Genomic DNA, 18,432 nt, shown 5'->3' with positions numbered 1-18,432 from the left:
GCTTCTTCGATCTGTACTGGCTCTCATTTTCATGTATCTGGGCCCAGGTGGTCTCGCCGGATTTCATGTGGCGCTTGATAAAGGATTCACACTTTGCATGGAGTTTCGTTGTTTATAGACCAGAGATACACTTTATGTTTACTCTGTATAATGAATGCCCTGGACGAGTCATTATGTGTCATGGTACTTTGGATTAGGTCAAGGTAGCTGTTTAGTTAATTGAAATCTTCCTTGTTTAATAAGTGGTGTTTGGGTGTGACGTGTATATTTCTGTGTTGTACTCCGTACTGACCGACCGTGGTTCCAATCCTATGTTGCCAATGTTCATTTCCTTCTAGTCAGGACCCTTGAGTTCTAGTATAGGATGACGCATCGCAGCACGAAGTGACTGATATCACGGAACACGAGTCCCTGATACCCCTGGTCATGACGGCTCACGAAATCATATTTACAACGAAGTTGATCTAGCTCAGGAAAAACCTCAGCAGAAACCAACCCATCTCTGCGAAGGCTCGATATAATAGCAGCTTGGTATCAGGCTGTATAAGTCTACCATCAGGCAATAGAAAATAGCCACAAAGTACTCGTGAGTTGATTCATTTAGTACAAGCTGTAGTACAAGCTGTAATCGTATGACCACGCCGCCATCAAGCTACATAGCTACAACTAGACTCACAGATAGACGGAAAAGGAGAGAAAAGGGATAGCTACACCTTCCCCATGACCAACAACAATAACCCTGAGGTCCAGAACACATAGCTCAGGAGGTCAACAGAGCAAAGAAGGCATCACCACCTCCCTCCCCTATACAAATCCAAGACACGGCACGGAGACCAACAGTAATAGCAACACCATAACCACCTATTTCGGGTTAGCACAAGCACATAGCTTCACCTTGACCACCAGCTTGACCATCAGCACCCCCATATAAAAAAAACAAATCAAACCGTTGCCCCGTCCTAGCCTGAGCTCGTGCGCATACGAAGACCAAAGGAGCAGAAACACCGAACCACCAGCCCGAACACCGGCCGAAAGCCAAAGGTCACACCGACAGCCGTTCCTCCTGATTACCGTAGATCTAGATCCACCGTCGAACCATACTCACCTCACCTCACCACCGTTTTCACGCTGCCCCGTGACTGCTCCGTGATTCGTAATTGTACACCCGGACTCCGCTCACAGTCAAGCCCCAGCGAAGATCCTATGGAACCCCTGAAGATCGATCGGCGTTGGGCGTCGATCGAGATGGACGTGATATACGGGATTTGCGATGTGGAGTCGGGCAGTTGCGCCCAGTGCAAGTCTGGAGAAAAGGCGTGTTACAGATCGTGAGATGAGCAGGTGGACAGGGCAACGGGAAACAGGAACTAGGAAACTCGGCTTTGCGCGGAAGGCTAGAACGTTGATGCCCAATTTTGGGTTTGTGAGGTGTTCCTTTTTTCTGCACTGTAGAAGACCCAGATCTAGAAGACAGGAGATGAGAGGATAGGAGAGGAGAGAAGGTCTGTATAGGATTGTTTCAGTTGCTCTGTCTATACACCCTATAGTAACGTTCCTTTCCGCCGAGCCACTCTAGTGGAGCAAGGAACACTGTAGGTGCATTAGCTCAGGCCTAAGCGGAAGAATGGGGGTTTCTCAGGGCGATCGTGTGTGTTTTCCGCAGAAGCCGGAGACGAAGCTAGTGTTGCTAATTACATTGGTGTGAAGACTTAGGCACATCGGTGGGCCAGTGCATTTTCCCCCAGGAGAATCGTGACATCAGAGCAGAAAAATGGGTCAGTCATAGCGTGAATTTTGTTGTTTACATGTACTATACTATACTAACTTGAACCTAGAGCAGTAAATTAGTCCCAAAAGATCACTGTTTATCCAGCTCAACGGATACTACCTACTGGAAGTAGATAGGCAATTTGTCAGAAACCAAGCTACTCTCCCAAACAAACAGACATGCTAGGGGTGTTCTACTAATAGAAAAAATGGAGACTAGCGTGGGACATGATACACCAAGACACGTCTCAGCCACAACCATGTGGGAATAGTCTCGTGTCGAGCGTCCAATATGCGGCCTGACCCGCGTTAGCTTCTCTTCTTCCCTGCAGAATCAAGGAAAATAAATAATACACTAAATCACCGTGCTGGTCATTGGCCACACGCCACACCTGAGACGCAAGGCTTTTATTATCTATTCTTTTTTACTATTACCCTTTTTGGTATACGGGATCCTCGTACGAGATAATCTCCGCAAGCCCCCGAGTTTCGAGAAACCTGGATGCACGTTTCGTCACTTTCGTCACGGTCGCCAGGGGTGTTAATTAGTGTATGCATGTATGCACAGATGATGTATACTGTACTGTAGGAAGAAAGTCGATCACGACAATGAATAGGAGTACATATACGGACGTAGTCCGTATAATAATAGTGAGAATAGGTAATTCTGGTGCCCAACCCCCTTTTTTTCTTTGCAGTCATATGCTGTTTTAACTCTGGTTAGGCAGCTACTTTTCTTAATATCTCAAAGTGAAGATTCATCTACAACAGAGTCGAAGTTACTGTACAGTACGGTAGAGTAGTATACAGACTTCATGGGATAGGGCTCCGCACCGTCCAGGAAAAGGACCGGGCAATAACAGCAGTGATTTCCTTCTGGAAGCCTGCTAGAAGGTCAGGAGAAGGCTTGGCAGAGCCGTGCCGCGGTGGAGTGGAGAGGCTTGATGCCGGAGTCTCATAGTGCCCCCGGGAAAAGGGGCGTATAATTACCGCAGTCCTATAATGGAAGTGAGTGGATGCATTGGAAACATTGGAAACCTTCTAGAAGGACTGCAAATCTCCATTTTAGCGTTCGGCCGGGCTAACAATAGTCGGATCAGACTATCGAGATAGTCTATGTTTGGGTGTACTTGTGTTGCACCATAGGTTTGTGCTCTTGTACCCTTGTGCTCTGTGTGCTATGACAGTGATAGTGACAGTCTTGTGTCTGTATCTGTCTGATATTTGTCTGTTACATGATTCTCTGTCTGTAAAAGCTGATGGAAATCCACCGCTCTATTGTTTTGCATCTCTTAGCTTCAGGGGTGGTTCGGGCGTTTCCCCCTTTCACTGGAATCCACTATTTTAGCCTCACTTCGTCATAGTCAACTGCACGTAGAGATTTAGGGGAGGGAAATCTGATTCAGATCGTCATCGCTCCACTGTAGCAGGGACGGGGGGAAGCGCACGTTGTGGAGCCCAGTGCTGACGGGGGGCCTTCTGGTGCCAATTTTCCTTCTAGCGGGCTTCGCTGGGGCAGACTAGGAGAACTAGACTACCCATAAGGGAGATACATGGATTGGGCATCAGCGTTGTGATGTATAGAATGGTGAGATAGAACATGGGATTTATAGAGATAAATACATAGGGAATCTGACAAGGATCTATATCAGATATTTGAAATCGAATCCACAGAGAACACTCTAATAATAAAGAATAAAATGTATGCAAATGGCACCTACCACACCTAAATGATACCAGGCCCCCCCCTTTCTATTTTTCTACTTTTATCTTCCTTTAATCTCCCAACTTCATTCCTACTTCTTCCCGGCCTTTCCCTCCCCCACTGCACCTTGCTTCTCTCTTTCTCTCCCTCTCTCTCTATCACTTTCAAAGGTAAGTTTCCCTGTGGTATCCTGTGGTATGACGTGGTGCCTCTTTGTGTTGGATATACACAATCTTCCGGGTATCTGACGCCTCTCCGCATTCCAATAATATTGCATCGCGCAAAAGAATTCAAGAAATGCATGGCTAAATCGACTGGACATTACATGTTGAGTACTAACGATCTTTTGTTTCCAGAAAATACACTGGCAATACTTCTATATCTTCCCGCTCACCGATCACGCGTTCCGTCTCCAGCCGACCACTGTTTTCAATCTCACCCCTCGCGAGAAAATCATCCCCGCAGACAAGCTTCAGGCTTCCACGCTTTGATCGTCTAACCAAGACGACCCGCTACGAAAAGAGTCCGGATCCTTCGGAGATCGTGTAATCCCGCAGGGTGAGTCCTTGCCTCGTCCTCCCACGCGCGACATTACGGTGCCCTCAGCTTGATTATCTGAGTTGCGCCTGGCTTTATGTATATCTTATAATTCTAACCATATTTTCAGTATCTTTGACAGAGCTTGCGACTTGTGACCGATCCGAACCCTGAACCCTGAGCCGCGAACCACCGATCCCTACGCGCGCAGGATCATTATCAAGAACGCCAGAACTCTGTGGAAACTCCAGCTTGATTTGAGCCTATAGGCCTGCTGAAGGACGTCTTCGAAAGCAGTCCTTGACTACGGTCACTTGGCGATTTCCTGGGTCGGGTCATGGACTTCACGACCATCCTGAACAGGAAAAACTCCGCCGCTGCAGCAGCCGCCGCCGAAGCGCAGCTACAACAACAGTACTTTCAGCAGAGTGCCCAGTTGCACGGAGCATCGCCCACGATGAAGAGCGAATCTGGTGGCTCGGACAACCCGGTCAACGCATACCCTCCCCACGGTCCCCCACCCATGCAGATGGACGCTGGGCTCGCCGACACCTTCTACTACGCACAGCCCACGGGCTCCACCCCCGAAACATGGCCTATGCTCCTGCGGGATACGCTGGCGATCCGCAGATGCAGCAGGAACCTGTTCCTCAAGGGAGGTCGGGCGTTGACCCGCCTCCCAAGACCTTCCATTGCTCAACCTGTAACAAGGGATTCGCGCGGCGCAGCGACCTTGCACGTCATGGTATGTACCTTCGTTTCAATTTCATCGCGGCTGCTAACATCTCAAAGAGCGTATTCATACTGGAGTTAGACCCCACGCTTGCGATTGGCCTGGGTGTGGGAAGCAATTCATCCAGCGCTCCGCGCTGACAGTGCATTCCCGTGTGCATACTGGAGAGAAGCCGCATATGTGCGAGCGTTGTGGCAAGGTGTGTATCTCGATTATCGCGTTATTGACTTGAAACTAACAGCATGCAGCCTTTCAGTGACTCGTCTTCGTTGGCAAGACATCGCCGTATTCACTCCGGGAAGCGCCCCTACAAATGCCCGTACGCCAACTGTCAGAAGACATTCACGCGCCGCACGACATTAACCCGACACCAAAATCACCACACTGGTACAATCGAAGAGGCCGCGGCTGAGACCGAGGCCCAATTGCGCCAAAACAAGGACCGTGGTCGACCTGGCGAAGGAATGTTCTCCGAGCATGGCTCAATCCACTCCACACCCTCTCCTGCACAGCACCCATCTATGTCACCCGGTGGTGAGCTTCCTCCTTTGAACATGCACCGCTCCGCTGGCGACTACTACATGGGCACCGGTCCCATCCCGCCTCATGTGCGCGGCGATTTCCCCCAAGCCAGCCCCCGGGCTTCCCCAACTGCCACATCCCCCTCGCTCTCCAGCTACGGTAGTGCGCCTCATGCTCGGCCATCCATGACCTCGCATCCCTATGCTCCGCCCCAACCACTGGAGCCGCCCGCCAACAGCGACCACCGGCCCAATAGCGTCAGCGGGAGCCCTCATATGACCAGCCTAGGCTGGGCATCTCCCTCGCATGGCAGCATGCCTTCCCCAGGCTCAGCCAACGACTTCACCTACCCCGAGCCGAATGGTCCGGCATACCCTACCTCCATGCCACCACACATGTACTTCCCCAACTCCACCATCCGTCGTCCTACCAGCACGGAGCCGGAGAACTACGAAATGAAGCCTCGCGGCGATCACTCATGGTCCACAGCTGTATGATGCATACCAAACAAATGTGCTGAACAAAGCTGAAAGTTCATTACCCTATCTTTCCTTTGTTTTATTACTTCATTGCATAAGCCCTTGATTCCCACGAGAGCATTACAATCTCGAATTTCATTTATTTCCTTTGTTTGTTCTCTTTGTTGTTCAATGCATTTTCTTATCTGTTTTTTGTACTTATATCGTTATTGATGGGAAACCAGCACACTTGGAAAGGAGTCGGGATTATCTGATCGTGTTTCCAGAATCAGAATTGGAGAATCTGGTATTTATTGCGCTTTTCACCTTTGTTGTTTCAGGTTGTCAGTTGTCATCCTCACTGCCGGCCTACTTGCCTCTGTTACGTTTTCCTTTGTTGATTGCTGGCGCGTGGATGGCATTTGCTTACTGGGACACACGATCAGATGAGGAACTGGGACTGGAACTGGAATCTGGAATCTGGATCTGCATCCGTGGGATAGATAGAGAAGCGTGGGATTAGGGATTTATATCTTTCTGGGTAACAAGGATGGGTTCGGAATCGGAACGGGTTGGGTTTTGCTTTGTTATGCTGGTTATGGGGATTTTTATTTATGTTTCCTTGTTCTTGTTCTTACTCTGTTTTGTTCTGCTTTGTTATCGTGTTTGATACATCTAATTACTGTTCACTGCTTTTCTACTCGTGCATCTGCTCTTCGTTGTCTTTGCTGCTTTGGTTTTTGCTACGCCAAATACCATTTTTCAAAAGTGGTCGTCTTCCACCAGCGATCCCTTTTGTGTATGATAGATTAAGATTAATAGACTGGTGGTGTTTTGACTGATTTCCTTCGGCCCTGGGATACAATACACTCCGTACGTATCACAAAAGACCGATCAGTCTTCTAGAACAAGGTAGTGTGTAATACCTCGTCGATGGATGGATAGATATCTAGCGATCCGTTACACAACAAGACAAAGATTCAAAGACATATAGAAATTCCTTAATAATTAGACTGATATGTTTGAACAGACTGACATCTCACTTCCTGGAAAAGTGCCGTGCATATATATTCGTTACACGAGACAATCTTCGTTACGAGGTTGCATTTGCAGTATAGCATCATGCATAATGTATCACATTTTCGAGAGCAATGGAAATGTTAACGCGTATGGTGAACCCAGGGACGTCAAGACCAGCGTGATAGCCCTAAATCCTTAGATAGATCAATCACGTCCTTGTATTTAAGGACGAAGTCTGAGACACTGCTAACTGCCTTTGTGGCCTTGTGATTTTGGAGTTATAGATCTTCTCCATGCCTGCTTTGACAGCAGCTTGCATCAGCTCTTGTCTTTGAAATGGATTTTGCATGTCATCGCGGCCAGCCCCTCATCCCCTGTCCCAATGACCCTGGAGCTGTCGTCTGATTCTCCAAAACCATCATCTTCTGATATGGCCGCTACAGGAATGAGCTTCGTGGAGGCCTCAAAGAAGTCCTTCATGTCTTGGTCGCTTGCAACCCCATCACAGGCACGATTCCATACCCGCTGGGGGATGTTTTCGCATGAAGTTTTCTGCTCCTTCGATGGCTCCTGCTCTTTGAACGGTGTTCCATGAGCCAGAGAGTTCGATTCCTTGTTATGCTCTTGGTGACTCGGATCGGGGGATATGTCAGGGGGTATAGGGTGAATGTTGTCCGCTTCACTTTTTCCTCGGTAGCCTACTGCGTCTCCCTTCCACGCAGATGCAGAATGCAATTTTGATGAGTAAGGATGTCATTGCGGATGGCAACTTTCATGTATACCAGAGATGTCTTGAAAGTCGTATGGCTTGGTAGCACGGTTGATATAAAGATCAAAAGTTGACAGAGCCCTCAGGTGGATCTGGAACTAGACCAACACATCAGTACGCCTGAGAAATGCCCAATCGCTCAGCTTGCAGGGGTGCCTGTTGACGATTCCAATATGTAGAACAGAGGTCATTTATTCCCACATGTTCTCAACCTACCAGATTCAAAAACTACAGCCCGAGGCAACTGATCACGAGCATAAAATATGTCAAAAAATCTATTAAAAAATAGTGAAAAAAGAGTGTCCAAAGGTAGACCAAAACCAAAGCATGAAACAGCACACCCGCTTTGTCGCCTTGAGGGTTCTATGTAGTAAATTTTCAACACTTTATTACTGGCTCTGTTTAAAATCCCGTGGCATCTGCAGTAACTGATGGTATGTTCCGTAAAACGGTGGCTGGTGCGATCTTGTTAGTAAATATCAGTGATGTATGTGGGGACAGAACCTACCCGTCCCTGGAGCGGGCCGATCCATCAACCAAACCAACATGCACCAAGCAGCACCTGCGCATTTTGCCTGTATTTTTTGGCGGCGGTTGAGCATTGTTAATTGTACTGCTCGCGGAAAGCGGGAGTTGCCATTCTAAGAGCAAGAACGCGGGGTGTCCAGCGCCGGGAATCTTGGCCAGTCGGGACCATCGCATATTTACTGGGTTTGGTTGTTGGCAGTAGCGGGTTCATCTGAATGGCAATTCAATCAAGGTCTTAGGGTATTAAAGCTCAACCTATGGCGCTGGACATGTGTCTCGATTTTAAGATCATTTGGCTTGGACAACGGTAGGCTATGTTTACAAGATGGATCGAATAGAATGAGCAGACAGCCGTGGTTTCAAAGACGCTGAAAACGAGATGATTCACGGACAATCACTTGCTTCCTAAGCCCAGAGAGCTTCCAAGGAGGAGAATTGTATGTTGATGCCTGAGATATAGATATGGGAACTGTGCCCTAACTACGCAGCGATGACGAGAAATCGCAGGATAAGCTATAAGACCTACAGGAGGCAAAGCAGCCTATCTTCATCCATTTGCTATTGATGAGAACTTTTTATAGTAGGGTGTTTGGCTTTGCGCTATCTATTGAGCGAGAAAACATAAGACGAAGAACTACTTCTTCGTTTGTTGGCTCTCTACTCCCGCTAAACTGCAGACGCAGATGCCTAAGTTGGGAAGATCATGAATACTGTGTGTGAGCGAACACCCTCTCCCGCATCTATATGCAAGTAAATGTTCAAAGTGGACACATCATCTATATGGGTCGCTATGAGCACTTAGGTCTCCAGAAGACCCATCCTCGTCCGGCAAGCAGTCTCCTGCTGCTTGTCTCTTTGAATGCCCATTCAAGTCAATGTAACGCGTAGGAAAGTGTGAGGCAATTCATGGTGTTCTAGACGCGCCTCGTTCTTGCCCGCTTCGTATGTTGTGCTTCTTCGTTCCTCCGTTCCTCCGTCCCTCTCTCCTCTTCTCTTCTTCTTCTTCTTCTTCTTCTTCTCTTCACCTGTTCATCCCGTGTCTTCCTTTCATGACCACAGTCTTCTGGTTTCGACCTCTGGACATATCTATCTCATTCAAGCTAATGTTCATCTTTCCAACGGTCCTAGACCCATCCTCCGGGAGGGCCAGGCAGACTTGCGGCCCCGATCGCTTGTTTTCATCCCATTTTTCTACCACGCTACCACCACTGCTTTGATCTCGGCATTTGCTAGATTACTCTTTGCATTCTAATCCTCTGTCCTTTACCTTGTTTCTTCAATACCCTAGCGCTTGGCACCCACTACTTCAATCTCGTACTCCATTGTGCAGATCTCCTAGACCGTTCTGGTCCTGCGTCTACTTTCTCGCCTTCTTCTTGTACTGGGATGTAGTATCCGCTGCTTTGAGCTCATCTCCATTGCTTCAGATCTCTACTACGCCGTGTCTTCATCTTACCCATTTTCTATTGCACTGTGTCTATCCATTGCTTTGATCCAATCTTCATTGCACTGGTATCATAATATCCCGATCAGAATCTACTGTTATTGATCCATCTTTGCGTATATCTCTACTGTTTCCTACCCGATCGCCTCATACTTGCCATCTTTAAGACAATGGTGTCAATTCAGCAGGCACAGCTTACTTCAGTCAATTGGGTAGCTCTCACAAATCCAGTTCCCACTTGCTGGGCTGGTGACGTCCTCACAGGAAGTGTGAAGGTTGCTGGAAATGTCCAAGCTGGAGGAAATGCTGAAGTGTCAAATGACTCTAGCTCACACCTGCACATTGCGCTTCAAGGTAAGTCTATACTTGCATCATCTTCTTCCTCACCAGCTCCTGACTATGATATTCCTATAGGCAGGATCCGTACCGCTATCGGCAAAGTCCGACACAACCCTTTGTTGTTCGATATCGAGCATCTCCTTATTAATCCCGTTGCCGATATCTACGAAATCGTCCGAGCAACGCCGAAGGACTCAGCCACCGTCCCCGACCATGAATTCGGTTTCTCTGTGCGCGTCCCTAATGAATGCGAATCAGGAAGATGCATGCACTTCATAGATGACTCCAGTTCTGAGCAACACTTGCTGCTGCACGATCAGATGCCACCAAGCACAGCTAGTAAGAGCGAGCCTGGAAACAAGGATGAGGCCGCAGACCTCATCAGCATCACTTACTGCGTGCACATCACACTGTGGGAAAATGGGCACATCAAAGTTCACGAAACCCTCCCAATTCTTATCCAGCCAAAGCTCCAGCTGCTCTCCTTCCCCAAGAGCGAGCAGAGCGGCAGCGAGATCTATGTGGAGAAGAACTTCCGCGACCTGGGAAGTCTCCGCTTGGCGGTAACCTGCCCCGACAAGTCCTATCTTCCGTGGCCTCCCAAGGCCGAAAGCACCTCCATCGTCCTGTGGGTGAAGCTTAGCTTCATCCCAGACCACCCTGTGTGGGGGCTGCCCCCAATGAGCGAAGTGAGCACAAAGCTCATCGCAAAGACGGCCTTCCAGAAGGCAGAGGCTACGGAGGGTAAGAAGTGGACCAAGTCTCAGGTCCTGAGCAGGACGACCTTCGCGGTGGGCAACGTTTCCTGGGATGAGATTGCCCTGCCCCTGTCTGGGGGCTTTGAATACGTTCTGCAAGCCCCTGTGCCCATCCAATTCCCCACTGGGGGAAACATGCTGACTTCGTTCAAGTCATGCATTGCCGGACGTGAGTTCGCCGCTCACATCGGCTTCTCTTTCGGCCTCCGTGTAGGGCGAGATGTTGATGTGATGGTTCCCATCAGCATTGAGCCTTGCATCGAGGTCACCGCGGCCTGGTGAGGGCCAATACTTCTCTGGGGTGGGGGGAGGGTGGTGGCCCTTTGAATACTTGTTCTGAAAATGTTGTGAATGTACGAGTAAGAAGAATGCGATGGAAATTGACTAAAACTTACGTGCCTGAGTAAAGTGTAGATCAAGATGTATTTGAGCCTGAAGTGACTCGAGTCTAGTAGGAATTTAATCGAGAAAGGAGTCTAGATAGACTCGAAAAGTATGGTATTCGATCCCCCATCTGATTCTTACGTCGCTCCAAGAATGTTCGGCTTGAAGGTTAGAGCTAATAGTATATTGTCAGTCAATCAGGCACTGTTGCCGTTACATTAGTTAGGCCTCTTTGTTTTGAAGGATACACAGACTATCTTTCTTGAATATATCAATAGATCACTCTTCTGTATTCTTTTTGTCTATAGATATATAGATAAGAATAGATATGGAAAAAGGACGGTCTTGAAATTTACAGCCCATAAAATAGCTACACCATCGGGGTATAGACCAGGCGCATGGATAACAGACGCCCCAAGAGCAATATATGCTCACTAGTCCTCATAATATAGTCTACGAGCAACTGCAACAGAAAACGAACATGTGCCATTTCATGCCGATTTAACGCGCACAGGAGCAAGTGAGTACCTTGAACCAGCATGCCACGTGAGTCTTTTTTGGATATAAATTCTGAATCTATCTACCAACGATGCACCCCGCATTCAGAACACCATCCCACATCAATGGTCTCCGAGAGATGCTCCTCCCTGAAGCGTTCGAGCTGATTTCATCTCCTCTCACAGCTCTGCAACATCACTTCCCTACCAAGCAGCACACGATCTGCTCGCGATTAAATGGCATCGCGTGATCCTCGAAGGTACGACTCAATGAGAGGTTCCGACCCTTCTCCATGCTAATCCTTTGTATAGGGGGTCATTTTATCAAGAATTCGAAGATACAGAGGTGAGTCACAGTTCGAGCACTACGGGTAAACTATCAGTGTTGCTATTTTAGAAGGGGGGGTTTTTTTTTCTTTTCCAGATATTCGTTGCTTTCTTCTTAACTTTTACATATTAACTTCCGATTTGCTTCACTTGAAAACTTCCTAACTATTTACCTGACCAAGCTGATTACGACATCTGGCAAGCCGAAGGCATCCACCTCTGCGACTTCTGACAGCAGCAAAGGAAAGAGCAAGGTCAAGGAGACACTATCCTAAATAACCAAGTCTATTCTCTCATCAAGGCTCGGTTCTGAAACAGTAAATAGTGATGCGACGGTGACTACACCATTCCCTTCCTCGGCGACAAGAATATGGGATAGAATCCTGAAAAGAAGAGGCTCGAACTGATCGATCGATCGGATGGACGGTGCTCAGTGTTCAAGATCTTGCCGTACCATACTATCTCGTTCGCAATCCACTGGGTCTGAGGCGTGCAAATTGTAGTCGACGATGCATTCGAAGCCGGTACCGCAGGGGGAAGACCATAAGACCAAGAGTGATTTTCGACCAAGTTGAACGATTATAGATGAAAGAGGGACCTCGTCGTAAACTAATGTGTGATCATGACGCGGAGTCAGGCGTTCAAGCAATTCTCTACTTTGTTGAGGAGCACGCGACACGCAACGGTAGACCGAACCAGACTCAGTCCTAGGGGTATGATACATGCAATCCAGACTGGCCCTAAAGGACTGACAGCCCAAGTAATTACTCCAATCCGCTTATGCCCATGCAATTCTTATCGTACGGAAATAAAATTCAAGCCGAACCACCAGTCGCTAGTTTTGACTCGATTAGGATTGAATCTCGGCAGTCTGCAACTTTCTCTCCGTTCATATCACTCCGGGAAGCGAGAGAACTTTTTTTCTGACTGGTCTTATTCAGAGGGTAAAGTATCGCCTCTTTCACTTTGGAAAGATGGCTGGATTTTGTTACTAGGATCTTTCACCGGGAACACTGTGACATATAAGCATTCTGGCTGTACGGCGTGCGTTGATCGGTAGTCATTTCCCGGGTTTGCTCTTCCGACGGAATGAGATGGATGTACCCGATACCACAATTCAACAGAGACATGTCGAAGTCACACGGGGTGGACGAGTCGAGACATGGGATGTACTGCGGGTACACAGGGAATTAGAGGTGCAACACTATCTTTTTTTTTTTTCTTCTTCTTCTTCTAGTAGACACTAGACGCCCATAATAACGAAAGGCGGGGTGAAAGTAGACTCTCGCCTGCTATCCGTGGAAAATACCGGAAAGCTTAGGAACCCGACCGGATATTATGACTTTAGCTTCCACGGTTCTGTAAATTGGTGCGGAGTAGACAACAAAGTCTTTTCCTGCACACACCCCGAAGCACGAGACGGTTCATCGGTGCTTAGACTGCAACACCGACACAGTCTTAGCCCTGTGGAAGGTTTCCCTGCAGAGGAAGCTGTTTTGGGGTCACGGCAGGGTGGCTAGATTTGGTATAGGTCAGCTGCTACAGGTTCTTTGGGGATGGGGGTTGTTGTTTCTGGACATGATGTGGGATGGAGCGATCATATCGAATGATTGGCCTGTAGTCACAAGATTGGTTCGTAGATAGATTCAATCTGGTACCTGTTTTCAGCCCCGTGTTTGGGCTGTTCTTTGCCACAGAGCGGAACGAAGAGAACTCGTTGTGTCTTGTTGTTTGAATAGCCGGATGGTCATGCTCCCTAGGATAATATTGTCATAGGTCAGGGCTCATGACTGATTTACTATATCAGAATGAAAGACATACCGCATGAAGGATTTACGTTCTCTGCTGTCTTAAACAGCACCAATTGGAATTTGTTCTGCGTGGATCCTATCTCGTGTAGACCTCGTATTCATGTGGCGGCGGAAACACAGACCGCGGTTCAGACTGTAAATCCGGGGTAAGGGCAAGAACCGGTAGAGATAGACATCGACTTTTGGTGATTTTATGTATCCTCGTACATGGGCATCGGATTGTACATACTATTGAGATCCCATGCTGTTAGGAGTTGTGTCTTGCTCTGAATGTGCCGAAGGCAGCTTGCGCGTCCACTTTGTCAACCACCGAGGAGTTTCTCTACCTACTTGTAAAAAGACTTTCTTGTATCGCAAGTGGAAAATCACTACAGGAGTAGAGAAGCCAAGAGGTATCTCTTCACCCTAAGCAATATGTCGCCACCCCCAAACCAAAAACCCAACTAACAACCCCCAGATGCATCCTGCCCAGCACAAACATATGAAACCCAATCCAAGCATCGGACATATTGAACTTATTCAACTCCATGAATGCATACAACCACGGCTCAGGACCAATCTGTTGCTCGGAAAACTGCGCCGGAACAAGATGCCGATCGACAGATTGATAATGGACCTTGTGGTGTGGATGATGCTGGTTGTTATGGGAGTACCTGTATGGATGGGATTTGTTCCAGGCGGCCGTAGTGAGATTGGGAAGCGTAAGCGTGAGGGGAATGGGCGAGGACATCGGTCGGTGGAGCCGAGAGGTTTAATATGCGTATCCGGTAGTACATTGTATTGCCATCTAGGGATTTTGAGTTCTATTTCCTATCCCTACGGTACAAAGTATGAGGACAAAGCGGGTTTTTTGATCCGGTGCTGTACTGTTGATCCTTGGAGGCTGCTAAATTAAAGCACGCTATCAGGAGAACCAGGGACCTTGACATCTTCAGTGGACGCCCTAGACTAGGGGGGCCTGATGAGGCTTGACAAGCCCGACTTGGGACTTCGATCTGAGTGGCGCAGAAACGACAGCACTGTTTTCCGTGATGTACGTAGCCTTGCGCCTCGGCTGCGGGTGAGTACATGTACAGTTAAAGTAAGTGATTCCATCTCGTGACCTTCGGGTATGTACCCGAGGTGACCTAGCAATCACATTCTCGATATAGCTAACTGGACGCGTCGAGAGTGACACGATCGAAGGCGGTTGTCGTGATTGCTGTCGTATTCTTTGTGTTGAGTTGGTCGATGTCGATCACTGCGGCTATGGCGATATAGTTGCTTTGGCCAGGAGTGGCGAGTGCTGCGGCTGCGGCGCAGAATACCTAACAAGGTACGGGTGGATGCTTTTGGCACGGATGGGGCCATTTCGGAGTGGAGCGGACTGAAAATAGACAGGAACGGAGTAGCTGGTTTGGTGAGTACGGAGATTATTGTTTTTAGGTGCCGATTTGGAATCACTGTTCGTGTATGGGAAAAGGGTAAGGGTAAGGGTAAGGGTAAGATGGGAAATGGTAAGATGTTTCCCGGGCAGAACAGAATCCAGAATCCAGAAGTCGGACCCCATGCAGGATCAGGGACATGGGGCCCTTTAACAATTGCATGCCGATCAGGATTGAGCAAGGATGCAGGGCTATTTCCCCTTGTCTCAGACTTCACCGCAAGGGGATCCACGCCTCTTCGCCTTGTTACTTCGCTTTTCTGTAGGTGTTTGCCACAGCGTCATCCAGTAGGAATGTGCATCTGATCGGATCGAGACTCGAGACTGGTAATACCAGACCTGTGAAACCAGAGCCAATAGTCCAATCGTTTCGGGGAATGGGTGTCTTTTTTTCTGACTAGCATACGTTAGGCGATATTACCTGCCCGAGACCTAAAAGGAGTAAGAGTCCGGAGGTCCACTGTTACACTTACGAGGGGCAAAGGCTGGCTGGCATTCTTGGGAGAGAAAAGGTCCGAGGGAGTTGGTATGTCGAGAACCAGTTTCGAGTGTTTCAGCTCATTTGAGTAGGGGAAGTAAGTACCTGGGTGACGAAAGTGTAGGGTAAACAGACGTGAATAAGTAATAAGTAATATGGAAAGTAATCAAGAAGTAATCAAGAAGTAATAAAGAAATGCCCGGACACACCCGTAAAGTCTGGACTCGGGGTTTCTCCTCACGGTATCCGGTATTGTTCCGAGAGAGTAGAGAGTAGAATGAGAATCAAAGTAGACAAAGCAGAAAGAAAAGAAGGAGAAGTTGAGTAGACGGCAATGTAGTTGCTACGTACTACCTCCCTCCCCCGATAGTCACTAGAGCATGCTACTATGTACACAGTGAAAAAGATTCAACAGAAGAAAAGATGTATCTAGCGTGTAATATAACGGGCCCCTGTAATTTTACCATCCGTCAGCTCTCCCCACTCTCCGCTTCGCCTTGACTCCCTCTCTTCTTTCCTTTCTCACACTCTCTCTTGCATTGCTCACACTACATAGCATACTATCCTATTCCATTCACTCCTTGATCTTATGGCGTATGGTTGTGCCTCTCTCCGTGCAGTTGGCCGCCTGACCTGCAGCTCTCACGCTGCCATCCGACCCTGCTCACCTCGACGTCTCCCTTCCTCTTGACCTCATGTCTACTCTAGAGATCCCACAATCTGGACTGGCTCTCCGTCAAGGAGACCAGTCCGGAGATCCTTCCAAGCCGAGTCAGATCTTGCGGCTAAACCTGGTGCAGAGCACCCTCGATGATCTGATTCAGAGCCTCCGGAAGGATCAACCGGTCCGAGTCCGCCTAGGAAAGCACCCTTCAATTCACTATGGGGGCAAATCCCAATCCTTCCATGCGTATCCCGAAACCCACCGATCCGAGATCTACCAAAGCTCCGACGATAAACAAACCTTGTACTTCACGGGCCTCTTGAGCCATAGTCTGGAGGTGGAAAAGGCGAAAAGTGCTACGGCGGCTACGGACCAGGCCCTAGCCAATCTGGAGGAAAGTCTGAATGCATTTGAGCGAGGAAAGGAGTCAAAAAAGACGCACATTATCTCTCACCCTGATGAGCTGAAAGGGTTTCGGGGTTCCAAGTCAGGCCTCAAAGCTCCAACCAGCAAAGTCGAGCTGGAGAAAGATCGATTCCTCAAAGCTGCCCGCTCTTCGGCTTCTGCCAGTCCCACCTTCCCTCCCAAATCACCCTCACTTGCAATGGCTCCTACCTCAGCTCCGATGTCGCAAGCCAAGGATAACCCAAGGCTGGCTGCTCTCAAGAAGCCTTTGATCCATATCCTGGCTATTCGGGCTGTTTCAATCCGCTATCTCGCTCAGACAACTCGCTCCCACCCCGAAGACTGCACCGTTCTCGCCGAAAAGTACGGTCTCCAGCACCGCATTGACACGAACAAGTACCATCTCAGAGACAAGCTTTACAAGGATCTCGACGTTTGGGACTTCAGGTTTCCTAGTGAGGACGACCGCAAAGCTGCCATTGACAACTGCATTGGCGCCTTCGATCGCATGCGCCTCGAGCGGAGTGATCCCGCCTGGCAGATGATTTTGCCCAAGGACGAACGCGGAAAGGGCACCTGCCTTTCTCGTCTAAAGCTCCGGACCGCTCCTACCAAGGCGGAGACACCCAAACCAGACAAGAAGGACCCTTCCAAGGCCGAGAAGAAGGAGCCCGCAAAAGCAGCTGCGACCCAGAAGCCCCGGTCCGCGGACAAGCGGCCCAAGGCTAAGGCAGCCAACAACACTACCCTCACTGGTCGTGTGACCAAGAAGACCGTTGCGAAGCCTGCCGCCAAGGTTGACAGCAAGATAAAGTCTGCCGAGTTTGTCAACAGCTCTGATGACGATGATGAGGATGTGGCCATGTCTGATGCTCCCGCTTCCGCCCCCAAGAAGCCGCAGGGACATCAGCGAACCCCCTCCGCCACGAAGCCCCCTCCCAAGCCCGCACCGAGGCCTCGTGCTGCCGAGACTCCAGCTGCTTCCAAGGTCCCGAAGGCCGAGACCCCCAAGACCGAGGCTCCGAAACCCAAGCTTGAGCCAACCAAGTCAGCCACTCAGGTTGCAGCTGCAGCTTCCAAGCGCCCTCCATCTCGTCCTTCCACCTCACCCCAAAAGCCGTCTCCTCTCGGATCATCTCCCCCTGCTAATGCATCTGATACTACTGGCCGCAACCGCTCCGACAGCCAAAACCAGTCCTCCTCCGGATCCTCCTCATCTTCGCCTCTGATTGCCCAGTCTCGCAACAAGGTCGCTCGTCCTGCTCCTGTCGCCACCAAGTCTGCTCAGACCAACGGTGTCAAAAATGTGCCAGCCGCCAATCCCTTGAAACGCAAGGCGGAGTCTGACCGACTGTCCGCTCCGCGCGCTACTGCCGGACGTCCCACCGGAGACCTGGAAGCCAAGCGTCGTCGCGCAGCCAGCCCATCAAGTGGTGGCAGCACCGGCAGCGCATCTCCACCTATGAGCTACGAGCTTCTGCGTCAGCAGCTACGCGAGAAATCCCAGATGTTCAAGCAGTACTACACCAAGTATCGCTCCTTGCATGACTCACTAGCGGCCCTTGCCGACCCCGCGCCAGCTGACCTGGAGCGTCTGCAACGTCAGCATAATCGCTTGCGTCGCATGAAAAAAGAGATTTGGGATGAAGATCGGCAGCTACATGACGGTCTCCGCCCTTGATCTTGATTTGATCCCATCTATCCCATCTGCATAACCATTCTGCATGGTTGTCCTCGAATGAACCGACAGCTTACCCGGCGCATGATTTGTCATTTGCTCTTTTTCCTTTCTTTACTTCTTATATTTCATATTGCATCTTATCCCCCCTATCGCATGCCTTATTTTCGCATCTTTATGATTTC

The 18,432-nt window shown here is 49.1% G+C and overlaps 5 protein-coding genes across 5 annotated transcripts; 4 read left to right on the top strand and 1 right to left on the bottom strand.

Moving 5' to 3' along the window:
• Positions 1–4,346: 4,346 nt before the first annotated feature.
• On the top strand, positions 4,347–5,761 carry N7508_001642 (putative C2H2 finger domain protein; the record flags this gene model as incomplete). The annotated part of the gene is made up of 3 exons (XM_058459708.1): positions 4,347–4,754; positions 4,804–4,941; positions 4,991–5,761. 3 exons carry the CDS (start codon positions 4,347–4,349, stop codon positions 5,759–5,761), a joined length of 1,317 nt encoding a protein of 438 aa, XP_058323240.1.
• Positions 5,762–7,124: 1,363 nt separating this feature from the next.
• N7508_001641 (uncharacterized protein) lies at positions 7,125–7,337 on the top strand (the record flags this gene model as incomplete). Its single annotated transcript, XM_058459707.1, has 1 exon — positions 7,125–7,337. One exon carries the CDS (start codon positions 7,125–7,127, stop codon positions 7,335–7,337), a length of 213 nt encoding a protein of 70 aa, XP_058323239.1.
• Positions 7,338–10,076: 2,739 nt separating this feature from the next.
• Positions 10,077–11,454, bottom strand: N7508_001640 (uncharacterized protein; the record flags this gene model as incomplete). Its single annotated transcript, XM_058459706.1, has 5 exons — positions 10,077–10,718; positions 10,767–10,916; positions 10,976–10,979; positions 11,106–11,139; positions 11,400–11,454. 5 exons carry the CDS (start codon positions 11,452–11,454, stop codon positions 10,077–10,079), a joined length of 885 nt encoding a protein of 294 aa, XP_058323238.1.
• A 3,106-nt stretch (positions 11,455–14,560) lies between these two features.
• N7508_001639 (uncharacterized protein) lies at positions 14,561–15,176 on the top strand (the record flags this gene model as incomplete). Its single annotated transcript, XM_058459705.1, has 3 exons — positions 14,561–14,659; positions 14,751–14,914; positions 15,128–15,176. 3 exons carry the CDS (start codon positions 14,561–14,563, stop codon positions 15,174–15,176), a joined length of 312 nt encoding a protein of 103 aa, XP_058323237.1.
• Positions 15,177–16,195: 1,019 nt separating this feature from the next.
• N7508_001638 (uncharacterized protein) lies at positions 16,196–18,250 on the top strand (the record flags this gene model as incomplete). Its single annotated transcript, XM_058459704.1, has 1 exon — positions 16,196–18,250. One exon carries the CDS (start codon positions 16,196–16,198, stop codon positions 18,248–18,250), a length of 2,055 nt encoding a protein of 684 aa, XP_058323236.1.
• Positions 18,251–18,432: the final 182 nt, after the last annotated feature.

The sequence above is a fragment of the Penicillium antarcticum genome, assembly GCF_028974205.1.
Source record: "Penicillium antarcticum strain IBT 31339 chromosome Unknown utg000002l_segment0_segment0, whole genome shotgun sequence".
NCBI classification, from domain to species: Eukaryota; Fungi; Ascomycota; class Eurotiomycetes; order Eurotiales; family Aspergillaceae; genus Penicillium; species Penicillium antarcticum.
Note: the sequence above shows the minus strand (reverse complement) of the source record. Positions and strands in the feature narration are given on the sequence as shown.